The 13791-nt window shown below is 53.4% G+C and overlaps 4 protein-coding genes across 4 annotated transcripts; 2 read left to right on the top strand and 2 right to left on the bottom strand.

Annotated features, from left to right (window-relative positions):
* Positions 1-307: 307 nt before the first annotated feature.
* Positions 308-5896, top strand: Z517_10517 (uncharacterized protein; the record flags this gene model as incomplete). The annotated part of the gene is made up of 9 exons (XM_013424128.1): positions 308-2890; positions 3029-3184; positions 3362-3677; positions 3744-3970; positions 4042-4270; positions 4382-4512; positions 4572-4724; positions 4782-4881; positions 4956-5896. The coding sequence occupies 9 exons, from the start codon at positions 308-310 to the stop codon at positions 5894-5896; spliced, it is 4836 nt and encodes a 1611-aa protein (XP_013279582.1).
* Positions 5897-6173: 277 nt separating this feature from the next.
* On the bottom strand, positions 6174-8897 carry Z517_10516 (uncharacterized protein; the record flags this gene model as incomplete). The annotated part of the gene is made up of 3 exons (XM_013424127.1): positions 6174-7138; positions 7204-8673; positions 8729-8897. The coding sequence occupies 3 exons, from the start codon at positions 8895-8897 to the stop codon at positions 6174-6176; spliced, it is 2604 nt and encodes an 867-aa protein (XP_013279581.1).
* A 1965-nt stretch (positions 8898-10862) lies between these two features.
* Positions 10863-11639, top strand: Z517_10515 (uncharacterized protein; the record flags this gene model as incomplete). The annotated part of the gene is made up of 1 exon (XM_013424126.1): positions 10863-11639. The coding sequence occupies one exon, from the start codon at positions 10863-10865 to the stop codon at positions 11637-11639; it is 777 nt and encodes a 258-aa protein (XP_013279580.1).
* A 515-nt stretch (positions 11640-12154) lies between these two features.
* Positions 12155-13541, bottom strand: Z517_10514 (uncharacterized protein; the record flags this gene model as incomplete). Its single annotated transcript, XM_013424125.1, has 2 exons — positions 12155-13152; positions 13205-13541. The coding sequence occupies 2 exons, from the start codon at positions 13539-13541 to the stop codon at positions 12155-12157; spliced, it is 1335 nt and encodes a 444-aa protein (XP_013279579.1).
* Between the last annotated feature and the right edge of the window lie 250 nt (positions 13542-13791).

Raw genomic sequence — 13791 nt, 5'->3', positions numbered from 1 at the left:
CACATCAAAAACAGCTTTGGCTCATCAGCCTGGTTGAGGTTCAGCCGACAAGGCCTCGCCAGTTGCCTTTTATGTGAATGTGAAGATTGCGAGGCCGTATCCCTAGTACGCTCCAGTGAATGTTCTGTCAATTTTCTCGGAGCTTCTCGCGTTACGATCCACCAGATCAGCTGTTCTGGCGTATGCTGCTCACTGGATTCAGTTCCGACATTGTTTCCAAACCCCATCAGCGATCAATTTGGTGGTGCCGGTCACTAAGGCTGTGAGACGCGGACTCGACCCTGTTCTCTGTCGACATATTGACACCATGGAATTCGTTGGTGGTATCCGTGGCGATATACACGAAAGGAACTTCGACGACCAAAAGGACAAAAATTTTGTGAAGGGTCTTGCCACAACTCCCTACAAAGATTTCAAGGACAGAGTGCAGAAAGCAGCCCCTGGAACATGTGAGTGGATAGACTGTGTTGCCGACTTTCGAGACTGGCTCCAGGACCTCGAGGTAACCGTTCTCATGCTCATGGGTCGGATGGCCTGTGGGAAGACAGTGCTGGCTAAGCACCTCATCGATCGTGACAGATGGGGTCCTGACGCCACGATTTGCTACTTCTTTTTTAATGATCGTGGTCAGGAGTTTCAAAAATTGACATCGGCTCTCCGTGCTATGCTGCATCAGCTATTTACCCGGAAACCAGCTCTCATCCGTCATGCTCGTCCCTTATATAATGAAAACTTCGGGGGTCGCGCTCAAACCCCAGCCGGTTTACGGTCGATTCTGTTCGACGTCATCAACGATCCTGAATGCGGGAACTTGGTCTGCATACTTGATGCGTTGAACGAGTGCAGTGAGCAGGCGGAATTGCTTCAAGTCATTCGGGATCTGTGTACGAGCAAGCGGCGATACCAATTGAAGCTCATACTCACATCTCGTCCGCGCCCTAAGATATATGACCATTGGTGTCGTCTGGCCCAAGGTAGAACTGAATGGCGATGGTTGAACTTGGACAACTGGAGCCTGAAGAGGGAAGTTGACGACGATATCAAGCGATATATTCAGTATGCCGTTCACGAACTGGCCACCCGCAGAGGCCTCCGAGCATCTGCATTGCGTCGTGTCGAGGAGACAATGCTTGAAAGGGCGGGAAGCACGTATCTCTGGGCCAATGGAACGATTCGTATGCTGGAGAATTCCAACATCTACACGCAAAGATCGCTGGAAGCACTTCTATCCACGAAATTGCCTACAGTTATCTCACAGGTTTATCATACAATGATTGAGCGGAGCGAAGACCGAGATTATGCCATGAAAATTCTCTCCATAGCCTGTGCCGCGACGCGACCGCTGACCTGGGCGGAACTGCATTTGGCCCTCACGATCAAGCTCGGAGACAAGGGGGTCAAGTACCTTCAATCGTCGGACGAATCATCCTACAGCCAGCGTATCGTGACAGCGAGCGTGGATCTCCTCCATATCACAGAGGAGAAGGTACACTCTCTGCATTGGTCGCTTCGCCAATTCCTACTCCAAGGGCCTGGTGGTGATGGCATGGTGAATCCTGGCAACCCCCAGCTTCTGCTTGCAACCAGCTGCATCGCCGACCTTTTGCTCGACGAGTTCGCCACTGATCCCCTGCCAGAATCCATACAAGATGGAACCCCCGAGTCCGATGGTTGGATCAAGGAGTATCTCAAGCAGCATCCGTTTCTGGAGTACGCGGCTGAATCCTGGGCATCCCACCTTAGCCTCATCACCAATGGAGGTGAACTGCTCTTGCCAATGGCAATCGCCCTCTGTGACACCAATTCAGGCCGGTTCAGAACCTGGTTTCGGGTTTTCTGGAGTACAATCGACGAAGTCCCCTTTCCCTGTCCTCGAGAATTCTCCAACATGATGGTTGCGTCGTTCCTAGGTCTCGAGCAAGTCGTTGCCCACGAGCTCGATGTCCTTGAACGCGCTAGTATCGACATTCCCGGCGATCACGGATGGACTGCCTTGATATGCGCCGCACACAATGGCCATGGGGCGACTCTCAACCTCCTTTTGGAGTGGGGAGGCAATCCTTACTTTGGCGATGGCCAAGGCAGGACGGCGATACACCACGCCGCTTTCAGGGGCAAGGAAAATATACTCAGACTTATGGTAGAACACCGTTTCAACCTCTCGATACCGGATGCAAATGGCTGCACTCCCCTACATCTTGCCGCCATGCAAGGCCACGAGGAAGTCCTCAGCATCCTACTAGACTGGGAAAGCTCAATCGACGACCGGGACGACACGGGACGTACAGCTCTGCATTATGCTGCTTCAAACGACCAGGAGGCCATAGTGCGCCTGCTCCTTGCCTACGGGGCGGATCCAGACCTAAAGGACCATGCTGGCAGAACAGCTAGAGATTTTGCCGTTGAGTATTTTCTAGAGGAGGATCACCAGAAACCTCTTGGGGAAACCGCATCTAGCGACCAAGTCGACTTGCATGCTCCCCCCACGGTCGATGAGTCGGCGACTGTCGGTGATGGGGCGCCTAATGTTGAGTCCACAGTGTCCCAACCCTTGACTTCGATAGACCTACAAAGAAGGATCATCGCCACAGAAAAGGTTGAAAATGTCACACGCAGCCAACGAACCACACACAATCTGGTGTTCCAAGTCCTCGAGGCAAAAGGGGATGCTCCAAAACTTTCTAACGAACCTATCGGACGGACCGACGATGTGGACAGCCTGTTCAGCGCGAATGTTGTTGACATCAAGTTCTCCGATGGTGTCGCACGTCCTCTCAAAGAGGCAGACAAGCCCAAGCTCAGAGATATTGTCAACGGGAAGGCCGACATTTACAGAAACTTACCGGCTGAAGTGCAGCGCCTTAGATGGCTACATCTTCCAGCAAATAACGTGAGTTCCGCATCCCATCCTCTGCTTTAAAGCTCACGATATCACTGGTGGCTAACCGTGTCATAGATGAGATGGATCGAGGTATGACCACTGTCGAGACCACAACTTCAATCCATATCTCTAATACTTCAGTCCCAGCTCATGATGCAGCAATACGAGAGTGTAGGAAAAGTCTCGCGGGCTGTTGTCCTGCGTCCTGATCTTTGGATTGAACGACTACACAAAGCCTCGCCTCACAGACCCCATGCTTGCTTCTTGACTCCCTTCTGCGAGTCTATAAGTATGCTCAGTCTCGTTTGATTCTGTTCTCCATCCCCCTTGGCTGGTCTCCCGCTTTTGTTTGTGCTCCCATGCTAATGAGATATTCCCATGGTACACATGTAGACAAGCGTGACAGCCACGGAGACTTTGTATTCACTGTAAGCTCCTCCCTTGGAGTAAAGGTTCGGTCTGTAACTAACTGATAATCAGATGCCGTACATCCACTGGGAGAAGTGGGAGACGTTTGTCGACATGAGAGACTATGTAAAGAGCATCATGCAGGATCGTGGCGAGATGCATGAAGCGGACAAGCACAAGAAGCTCATTTGGGCATATTTGAATCCCAAAGACGGTAGCAACCCTATTCACCTTCGCCGTACGCTCGACCAGTATTACTACTTCTCCCTGGACGACACCAGCGACAGAGATGGTGATCAAGTGACAGGTCGCCTGTTCGATCGTGGTGATCTCGTTGGCGACAAGGTCCTTATGATGGTCGACCAGTTGTGGCTGTGGGTTGTTGGAGGTAGGCTTTGCTCACAGAGACATATTCTTTTATACTCTTGGGCGTGAGAATACTGACAAAGTATAGATATGGTATTCACCAGCTTCCCTCAGAGATGGAGCTACCAAGGTGAACCTCACGAGCGCACTGATATTGCCCGCAACATCGAGACGAATTCTTCTCCAATCCGGTCAACATATGAATTTGCCGAACTCATTATTGGCGAGTGCCTGAGAACATGCCTCGACCCGAGTAAGGGTGGCGATAAGACAGTCCACTTCTTTGAGCACTATGAGATGTCGATAGGGGCAGTGGTTGGTTTTACCGTCCAAGCAGCATCCCGCCATATCAGACTGCAAAATACTGACTCACCCTGATTTGATAGACCAACAAAGAAGCTCAACAATTCGAGAAATTCTCCTCCATGGTAGAGAACTCGAAGAACCAGGACACGGGCCATGACCTGGACAAGAATAGTCGAGACTTTCTTGATATCCGCAAAGAGGTTGAACTGTTGAAAGAGGTCAAGGATATCCGCGACGAACTCCACACCCTTTTGATAATCTTCCAAGATCAGCAAAAGGTCCTCCAGGATCTGAAGAGACTCGCCAAGGGTGTCAAAATTCCAAATGATGCTTCTCGAAAAGGCAACAAGCCTAGACCTCCGCAAGCGACTGGTGGTGTCGAGGCGCATAATGGCAACGGCAACGACAGTCAGCCTGAAGTCAACACAGATGACCGAGAGACGCAAGCAGACTCTGGCACCCCCAGATTCGCCATACCATGCCAGATCGTGGACTGGAACATTGCTGATATCAAGAGAATGGACGATCAGGCTGCAAGAACACTAGACGCGGTACACCTCTACTCTCATTTCCCGTCCGCTTGTGCAAGTCCCTAACTGTCTCTTTACAGCTCAACCATCTGGTCGACCTCAAACAGAAGCATGCAAGCCTCCTCGAGGCGCGCTGGGCCCGCGATGAAGCCGTGCAGACACGGAGACAGGCCGAAGAAACAGCCAGGCAGGGTAATACGATTATGGTCTTCACCATTGTCACTATAGTTTTCGTGCGTACCATTAGCAATCATATGCTTGAGACCACAATAACTGACGCAATATCCCAGCTCCCCCTATCCTTTATCGCGGCATTCTTCGCCATCAACATCGTCGAGTTCCCCAAAGACCCCGACGGCCTCCATCTCGGCTATGTCTCCAAGTATATGTGTGAGTGAGCCCACCCATTTTGAGCTCTTGACCTTTCACCTCTCTCGCGCCGCTGATGACAACCTGGTGCCCAGTCTCCATCTCCGCCGCCATCATCATTCCCCTCATCCTCATCGCCTTCAACGTCAACGAAGTCGCCGCTGCCTTTGGTTCCTTTGGCAAATTGGCGCGCCGTCATAGCAACTACCTTGTATCCACGCTGCAGCACAGTCGCTGGGCTTCTCCTCACCCTCTTGCTCCAAACAAAGCGCCAGTCCAAATAGCTCCAGATTCAGCTGCAGGGGTAGCAGTCAACGTCAACAGCAATAGTTTCGTCAAGGGAAAGCTACCGCATCCCAAGCTCGAGAAGCGCTCCGAACAGAGCGTCGTCACTGACTCCAAACCAGGCGGCGGCACCAGAGACGGGTCTGTCGACGATGGCCTCACTTCCCCTATGGCGGCCGACAGGTCGCCTCACACGCTGATGGACGTGCTGTGGTATGTCATCTTTGTGCTCCCTTTGGGGGAGGTGCATTTTGCGCTGCGGCTGCTAGGCTGTGTCGGGCAGGGTCCTGGTGGTCAAGAGGGGCAGGTCGGAAAAGGAGGATGGTCTGCAGCGGCGGCGGCGGCCGCGGCGGTAGGTGTAGGGGTCAAGAGCGCCTCTGTCGGAGTAGAAGAAGAGTCATCCCAGAATTCGGATGAGGACGAGGGTTCGGACAAGGGGCAGACGAAGAACAAGAAGAGTAGTTGGCGGATGCGGAGAGGGCCCCAGACCCTCGCTAGAGCCGTCGTCAGCTTTCTTCGTCTGTGTCTCGTCCCCCTGTGGACTGTGGCGTTGGTGCTTGTAGCGTCGGTCTTTACCGTCGTCTACGTCGTCGTCACGCTCCTGTTTGACGACAGTCCCATCCAGCGCGTGGTTCGACGTCTGATGTATTCTGGCCGTGGGAGTTCGCCGACTCGGGCAGTGGCACGTGGTCAGCTGGGATCTGCCGGTCAGGGAGCGACACACGAGGATGAGGTACATGTCACCGTTTAAAGCGAGCGCTGCGTGCTAGGTAGTGGGTATATTCAACGAACGAACGAACCAACCGACCACCAACCAACCGGCAGCCAGATAGATGGTAGATTATTCTCTCATTGACCACGATTGAGCGCCATTTGCACGATTGAACACATGATGCATACAGACGTATGTACATACATACATACGAGGGCCATGCCGACATACGAACCGACATACGAACCGACATACACTCAGATGAGAGAGAAAGAAAAAAAAAACCCCCAAGAAACCAAACGTTTGCTAAAACGTTTCACCAAGTCCGGAACCTCATACCTTTCACGCCCCTGATGTCCCTCTTGCCCGACTTCCCCGTCGTGGCGAACCGCGCACTCGCACTCCCGCTGCTCAGCTGGTAGACGTTCAACTTGGCGCTACCGCCGCAGTTCTCGGTGGCGTTGCCGGTGCAGGTGACGGTGCAGTCGGCGTCACCCCCGGGAGAGAGGACGGCGCCGTTGATGACGCCGGCGGCGTTGCAGAAGCACTGGTTGCCGTTCTCGACGCCCATCCAGGCGTAGCCCTTTGCGAAGCAAAAGGCCGCGCAGGCCTCGACCGTCAGCGTCGCGGACGTCGTGGCCGCGGAGCCCGTTCGGTCGGTGCTGCCCAGCGCGCGGGCGCCGTTGCCTTCGTTGTAGCACCCCACGTACCCGTACTGGGAACCGGGCTGGTTCGGCACGTTGACCGGGTTCGGGTTGGTCGGCTTGACGTACAGCGTGTTCTGGTACAGCGAGATGGCGTTGGACCCGCCACACACCTGGGTGCTGTTGCCGGCGCACTTCATGCTGCATTTTGTCGACACCAGGGGCGTGGAAGCAGGGTTCAGCGCGCTGCCCGCCAGACACTGCGACGCGAATTCCACGCCAAAGTACTGCAGGTTGAGCTGTTGGGCTTTCTGGGCGCAGAGATCGATCGTCATCGAGGCGCCCGCCGTGAAGAGCGCCGTCAAGGCCCGTGTTGGAGTCGTCTCGCTGTAGCAGCCCATCGAAGTAATGCCTGTGGCGGCGGGGACGGGGCTCGCAGTCGATGAGGGTGTGGTATTTCCGCCCGTGCCGGTAGCTGTGCCGCTTCCGCTTGCAGCAGGCGGTTGATAGTTTCCTAACGCCCAAACAGAGAGGCGAGAGCTTCCACCACAAAACTCAGTCTTGTCGCCTGAGCAGAAGGAGGAGCAGGCCGTCTGTGGGGCTATAGCGGTGCTGATGCTGCCGCCGCAGTAGCATTCTACACAAGCTCAAGTCAGCCAAATGGGACTGTAAGCCGGGATGAAAGGAGAATGTTGAGCTTACCTTGACTGTACTCGGTGCCAAAAAAAGCAGAGTTGGTCTTTGAGCAGAACGCGGCACAAAGCTCCAGGGTCATACCGGTGCTATTCGAGAAAGACGACCCCGTCAAGGCTCGACCTCCGACCCCCTCCATGTAACAGCCTTGGTACGTCGCATTTCCACCGCCAGGGACAGACATCACGGTCGACCCGGGAACAGGGACAGGCTTGATTGCAGGTCCCGAGTACGTGGTGTCGTTCCATATCTGCATCAAACTCTGTCCACCGCAATACTCGAACTGATTGCCAGTGCAAACCATGTAATTCTGCTGTGAACAGTTGAGTGGGCTCTGTAGAGGCTGCGTCAACGAGCTAGCGCAATAGCACTGAGACGAGTACTCCATTCCGGCCATAAAGTAGCCGTTTTGCTTGCAGAAAGTCGTGCAGCTCTCGATGGACATATTGGTTTGACTGCTGTAGCTCAAACCGGCGAGCGGCCGAGGTGCACTTGTGTCGAGAGCACACCCCATGTACTGCCAGCTTCCCACCTTTTGACCCGGAATGGCGACGGATCGAGTCCTCCAGTCTTGGTTGGGGATGTAATTCAGCGCCGGTTGGACAGGGCAGATATTTTGAGTGGCACGTAATGGACCGCCTGTGGGGGGGTTGCAACCTGGAAGGACCTTCAAGAGGCCGTGAACTGTCTCATTGACAAAGGGAGCCTGTTCAGGACAATTCTGACTGAAATAGGGGTCGACGGACGCTTGCAGTGGTGGACACAGACCGATCTGGCCGTTATTGACGGCGTTGGGACCCATGCACTGGTCGATGGCCGAGTCCAAAACGTCGACGTCCCAGCCGTTCAAAAAATCGGCGTGGAAGCCATAGCCCGTCGTGTCACCCTGGGAGAAGACAAACATCCCACCTTTAGATTGGTCGACGCTGTTCACGGAATAGATGACCTCGAAGAACAAGTGAGGGAGTAGCTTTGGGTGAGTAGGCGGGCAGATGCCGTTGTCCATTCCAGAGAGATATGCCACATGGCTTTGATCAGTCTTGTACAGATTGACGCCATCCCAGCAGCTTTGGAAGTGCACCTGGGCGCGAAGACCTGAGGAACATCGAGTGGATTTGAAGCCTGGAGTCTCTGGCTGCGGTCCACTGCTATCCAGACAAGCATAGCTGATACGGTTGGAAACCGGAGTCCCGCCGTAGGTCCTGTTTCCATAGGTCAGGGTGACGGGGTCGAACGATCGAGCTGCAGCATCGCCAGAAAGCATGCGGAAGCCAGGTGGGAAGGGAACCATGTTGGCTACATCCACGCCACGGTCCAAATAGTACACGACTGTCCCGTCATGTGGGACTTCCTCGAATGAACCGTTGCGGTGTCTGAAGTACAGATTCGGTGTCCAATAGGCGCTCTTGTCTTTCTGAACGCTGCAAGACGTGCAGTAAGCGGCTTGAAGACTGTCAAATGTCGACGTCGTATTGATATCTACTCGCAGTCAGTTGAGGTGCATTCCCACGGGCCTTCACAAGCCAATACTCACTGTTTGGTCCAGCAATGGTATGACAGTGCCCGGAAATCCCGCCGGGGTTGACGATGGGGTCGACTCTGCCTACCTGAACCGTGCCGCAGACCATTCGCCAAAAGGCAGAGACATGGCCAAAGGTCAAGCTGAGCACGATGGCAAAAAGGGCGCCTTGAATGTTCCTCATCTTGATCGCATACGAGAGAACCTTACGCAGCAAGGAGAGGGGCCAGTCTGAAAGGGTCGGAGGAAACGACGGGGGCGAAGAGCATCGTTTTGTCCCTACGATTCATGGGCAAAGGACGCAAAGAAGCTTTCTGACTGCTTTGAGCTGTACCTCCTGCCGCAATGGGCAAGCTTCAAGCACACCAATTGGTTTGATGAAAATGAGGGAATCATGGAGATAGCCTATGGGGGGATCACGGATGGATCACATGCAGTGATCCGAGGGACAAAAACAAAGACGCGAGGGAGAGAATTTGCATGCAGCGGTACGCACGTGGTAGTAAAACTGCACGATGGACAATGAGGTCCGAGAAAGGCTTTGTTTGCTGCACGAGATCTGGACCGTGTGACCGGCATTGTCAAGGAAATGACTTGCAAAGAGAGTTGGTTGGCACTGGTGTGCGTAAGCTTGTGGAGAAGCATGCTAGATTTATTGAGAAGATGTGTTGGTTCGTGCTTGACGAAAACAGAAGGGAAAGAGATGATGGAAGAATAATTTCAGAAGGGGATGGTGAGTCTAGATGAAGTCGAGGAATGTACAGCCTCATGGCCATGGTAGAGCACAGACAGTCACGTGAGAAAAATAAGGCTACGCTTTCCCCTTTTACATCTAGCGCGTTATCGACGCGTAGTCACCACGCGTCGGACTGCTTGTGACTGCTGTGGCTGCTCTAGATCGCCCGTTCACATCAGCCCGGATCAGCCAATTTCCCTGGAAGCTCATCCCTGAAATTGAGGACCCTTCTAGGCTCGAATTAATGTAGACGCTCGTGCTTGTAACGGGCAAAGCTTGAGGCATTTATGAGGGGCTTCTATCACTTTACTGGCCACACACTGCCACGCTTTTGACCAGCTTTCTCGATAACAAATTCTCCGACGCCAATCGATAATTTTATCAGTAGCTTACCAAGTAGGTAGGCTGGTAGGTCAGTGCATGTTCGCCGGGAACTACTGCTGCAGGACCGTTGAGAACCTACCTCGTCGTACGATGCATGCAGGATATGGGCCAAAAAGTCGGTGATGATCGGGGGAGAAGTACCTAGGTAGTCACTCACTCACTCACCGTGATTCAGCTGTGAGATTGCAGGTAATAGATGCGATGGGCAGAACTACGAGTACCGAGTACGTAAAAGGACGAGGTACAGTAGACATTCGAGTTGCTCGCATTCACATCCATCACATCCCCATCACTCTGGCCCTTGTACTCGTAGGCGAGATGACGCGTTTTGGCTAGCAGGACCACTACCACTAATAACACTACCACTACCAAAAGAGGGAAATAGCCTGATGCTGGGACTCTACTTGTACGAGTAGGGAAGGGGTGTGCCAATTCTTTGACTTTGAGTTGGTTGTCTCTGTCGGAGCTGCTCTGCTGCTCTACTCGTTTTCAACGGCGGCGGCGTGTCTTGGTTCTCGCTGGTTCTTCAGGTAGACACCGAGCTAGGCACTAAGCTAGTCACTGAGCTAGGCGTCTAGGGAGAGTCCAGGTGCTTAATTAAAAAAAAATTGTGTGTCTTGGGTGTCCACAGCTTCGACTGGTGCATGGCTTCAAGGGTTCTGGTGGCTTGCTGCCCATGCATCCTGCGGCCTGCGACGGGCCTTTTCTTCCCGGCGCCTCTCGCAGATCCTCGTCCTCCCTCTTCCAATCCCCTCCCAGACCTGCATCCTGCATCCTCTACCTGCTGTTCGCACAGACCTCCGGTCTCCGTCTCACACGCACATCAGCAACAATCCCTCTATACATCCCTGCCCTGTCCATTCTCAGTACAACCTCCTCCTCTCAAGCTTCAGACCATATCTGCGAGTACATGCGCCCACTTTTTCCGTCTTGATCGCTTGCCTGCACGTCGCTGGAAGTCCTGGCGCATTTCCTCGACCTCTCTTTGCGCATTCCACTTTACCTCGCTGCGCACACTGCGCATTGACCATGCTGCTCCCATCCGCATTCTCGTGCGATGGCGGCATGCAGTCTCAGTCAAGACTTCAAAGACCGAAGCTACCATCCTTCGGCGCATATGAACCCCAGAGTTCTACAAATGCGCGCCCGAGCCCACTGTCTTCGAGTTGTCGCGCCCTCCAGGCCATTCTCGGAGCGCCTAGCGCAATCCAGCACGCACGACCGACTCAGCCGCTGGAGTTGGGGAATCCCTTCGCGCCCATTGAAGAGACCGCGCCCAAAGAAGCACAAATACCGCCTCCCAGACGCGCGAATAAGCGACGGCGCAGTGATTTTGAAGAGGACATGATCCCCGCTCCATCTACAGATGTGATCATGCAAGATTGTCAACGGACACCGCAACCAATTCGAACTCCTAAAAGGCGACGAAAGGTCCCCCTGTCCATGCCCATGGGTCTTTCAGCGGATGACTTTAGGGCGCTGGAGACACCCGAGGACGAGGTAGAGCTCGACATGCCCACAATCAGCCCTCACAACCACGTACCCTCAGACCAAGATTCGGCCTACGGGTCATCTCCATCAGTGGACGACGCAGACTGGACCGAAGACGACGACCGAATGCTGGTAGAGACAGTGCTCGAAAAGCTCAAACTGTCAAAACGCGATTGGAATGACTGCGCAAGGAAACTGGGCAAGGACAGAGACAGCCTTGGGAGAAGGTGGAGCTTGCTAGTGGGGGAGGGCAATGTCGGCTTGAGGAGAGGTGGTAGAGTCTCGAGGACAAATTTGGACATTTCGAGTTGGTGACGGCTCCTGCTTGCATTGATTGGCATTTGCTGTGGCCAAACGCTTCTTGCTTTGTATAAATATCCCTTTTCCAGCTCCAGCGAACTGGCATTAGATAGGTCTCCAACTGAGATACATTGCCTCAGGTCATAGACTCCCTTAAGCATTTCTCTTACTTTTCGTATCCGGCACTTTCAATGCCTCTCCAAAAGTCCCACAGTGCAGCTTACTAGAGATCTCGCGAACTTGCAAAGTGTGACATCCCCCCCCCGGGGGGGGGGGGGGGGGGAGGGTTCGAAGGCGTCGGTCGACATCCTGTCCGGGCAGACTGTTCAATGGATATAGACTGATGGTGGTGTTTTCCATCTCCCCGCCATTCCCTTCAATTGCGCCGGACAAGTTGCTGCCGGTCGTGCAGAACAATTGCTTTGGTTGTCTAAACTTTGCTGACGGCATGCTTGTTCTCGTTCGGAGCAATCCTGGGAATTGTGGTAGTCGCTTTCGATAGGGATGCCTGGAAACAAACTCCACACTTATCAAAATCGAATTTCATAGCTGCCGGCTTTCGTCATGTAGCGAACCCATTTCACGCTGCTGTAGTTGTTCTTCTCAAAGACCTTCAGGTAACGCACCAGCAATCCCGAGCTCGTAAACATGAGTAAGGAAAAGGTCATGCTCAGGGGAGGGCGCGACCATGCCTTTTGGTTCGTCATGCTGGTGAGGTGGGCTTCGGCACTGAGCACGAATTCGCTGCCGCCGACAAATCGGGCAATCTTCCACACAATGCAGTTGTTTTCTGGTTCGTACTTGGCTTTTCCTTGCGTGGTCCGTTCTGTGATGTTGGCAGTGTTGAGTGGAGTAGGTATCCTGACTATCACATTGGTGGCGAACAGTTTGCTGCCATAGTTGGCCTTGACAGCAATGCTGTATTCAACCTTTGTGGTGCCAACCTCGCGGACAATTGCGTGGACCTTGAACGGCAGATTGACGTTCTCGACAGCTCGGTAGCGCATCAGCTCGAACTCTCCATCTGGCGGTACAAAGGATATGGTCCGGTCCGTCTCGAACTTGCCGAGTTGGACACATTGGTGGAATTGGCAGTCTTCCAACGTGACAGAGCCAGCAGCGGCCCGTGTAGCCTTTCGTCTTCCTTCTTGGTTCCCGATGGGACCGTCTATTCCATGCGCAACCTGACCCACCATCAACTGATCGTTCAGCCCGAATTTGCACTCCGGTGTCCCACTGAGGTATGCTCTCATAATAATTTGTCCAGAGACATCCGCCCGAAGGACGGTTCCCGTGGCACTCATCAGCAGGTTCACGTCCTCGATGACATCCACAAAGGCTTCATTCTTGCGGTATTTAATGTCTCCTCTCCTCCATGACTGAGCGCCGGTGGCCTGCATCGTGATCTTGGACGTGTCGCTCGGAGGTGCCGAGACCGATCGAATGGCAGAAGAGATGTTGTCTGGCGTAATGTACATTTTGAGGACATCTATATCAGTGTTTTGAGGGTAACCAAAGTCTAGGATTTCTAACGACAGACGTCAGCCACAACTTCTCGAGGTGCTAGGCCTTCTTCTCACCATCAAGAAGCTCGTATATGAGGACAAAATTGTTCTTGACCGCTTCTTCATCGAATTTGCCAAAGTATTGCTTCCCCAGCGCGATAAATTTGTAGACAAACTCGAAAACAACGGCGGCATTGGCATTGCTCTTTGTGACTGCCACAAGGTATATGTTTTCATGCTTGACGTGGCTGAAAGTGGTTGATCCCAGGGTGAGAATGGGCGACCGCACTTGGGCATTAGAAATGACTTGAATGCGGAAGATGTCTGCGAGGCGAGGGCGGCAGTCGGGACGGAACGCTCTGAAGATGAGGTTCTCGCCTTTTTGATTGAAGAGGAGGATTCCGCTCAACATCTTGAACAACCTCTCCACGGCCACAGCGGCCAGTACAGAGACGTGGAAGTCACTTGGCTGACATGAAAAGAGTGTTTCGTTGGATACAGACCTCGGGACTGGCGAAGTTGTCAGATGTCCCAAAGCTGCGTGGCTGCACAATTGGGGGTCACGGCATTCCGGGGTATAATTTCTCCGAGGTGCAAAAGGCCAGGGACTCGTACTCAGTCTATCCAAGGCGCATATATTATTACAATCGTCTATTTAAATC

Source organism: Fonsecaea pedrosoi, assembly GCF_000835455.1.
Source record: "Fonsecaea pedrosoi CBS 271.37 unplaced genomic scaffold supercont1.7, whole genome shotgun sequence".
Lineage (NCBI taxonomy): Eukaryota > Fungi > Ascomycota > Eurotiomycetes > Chaetothyriales > Herpotrichiellaceae > Fonsecaea > Fonsecaea pedrosoi.
Note: the sequence above shows the minus strand (reverse complement) of the source record. Positions and strands in the feature narration are given on the sequence as shown.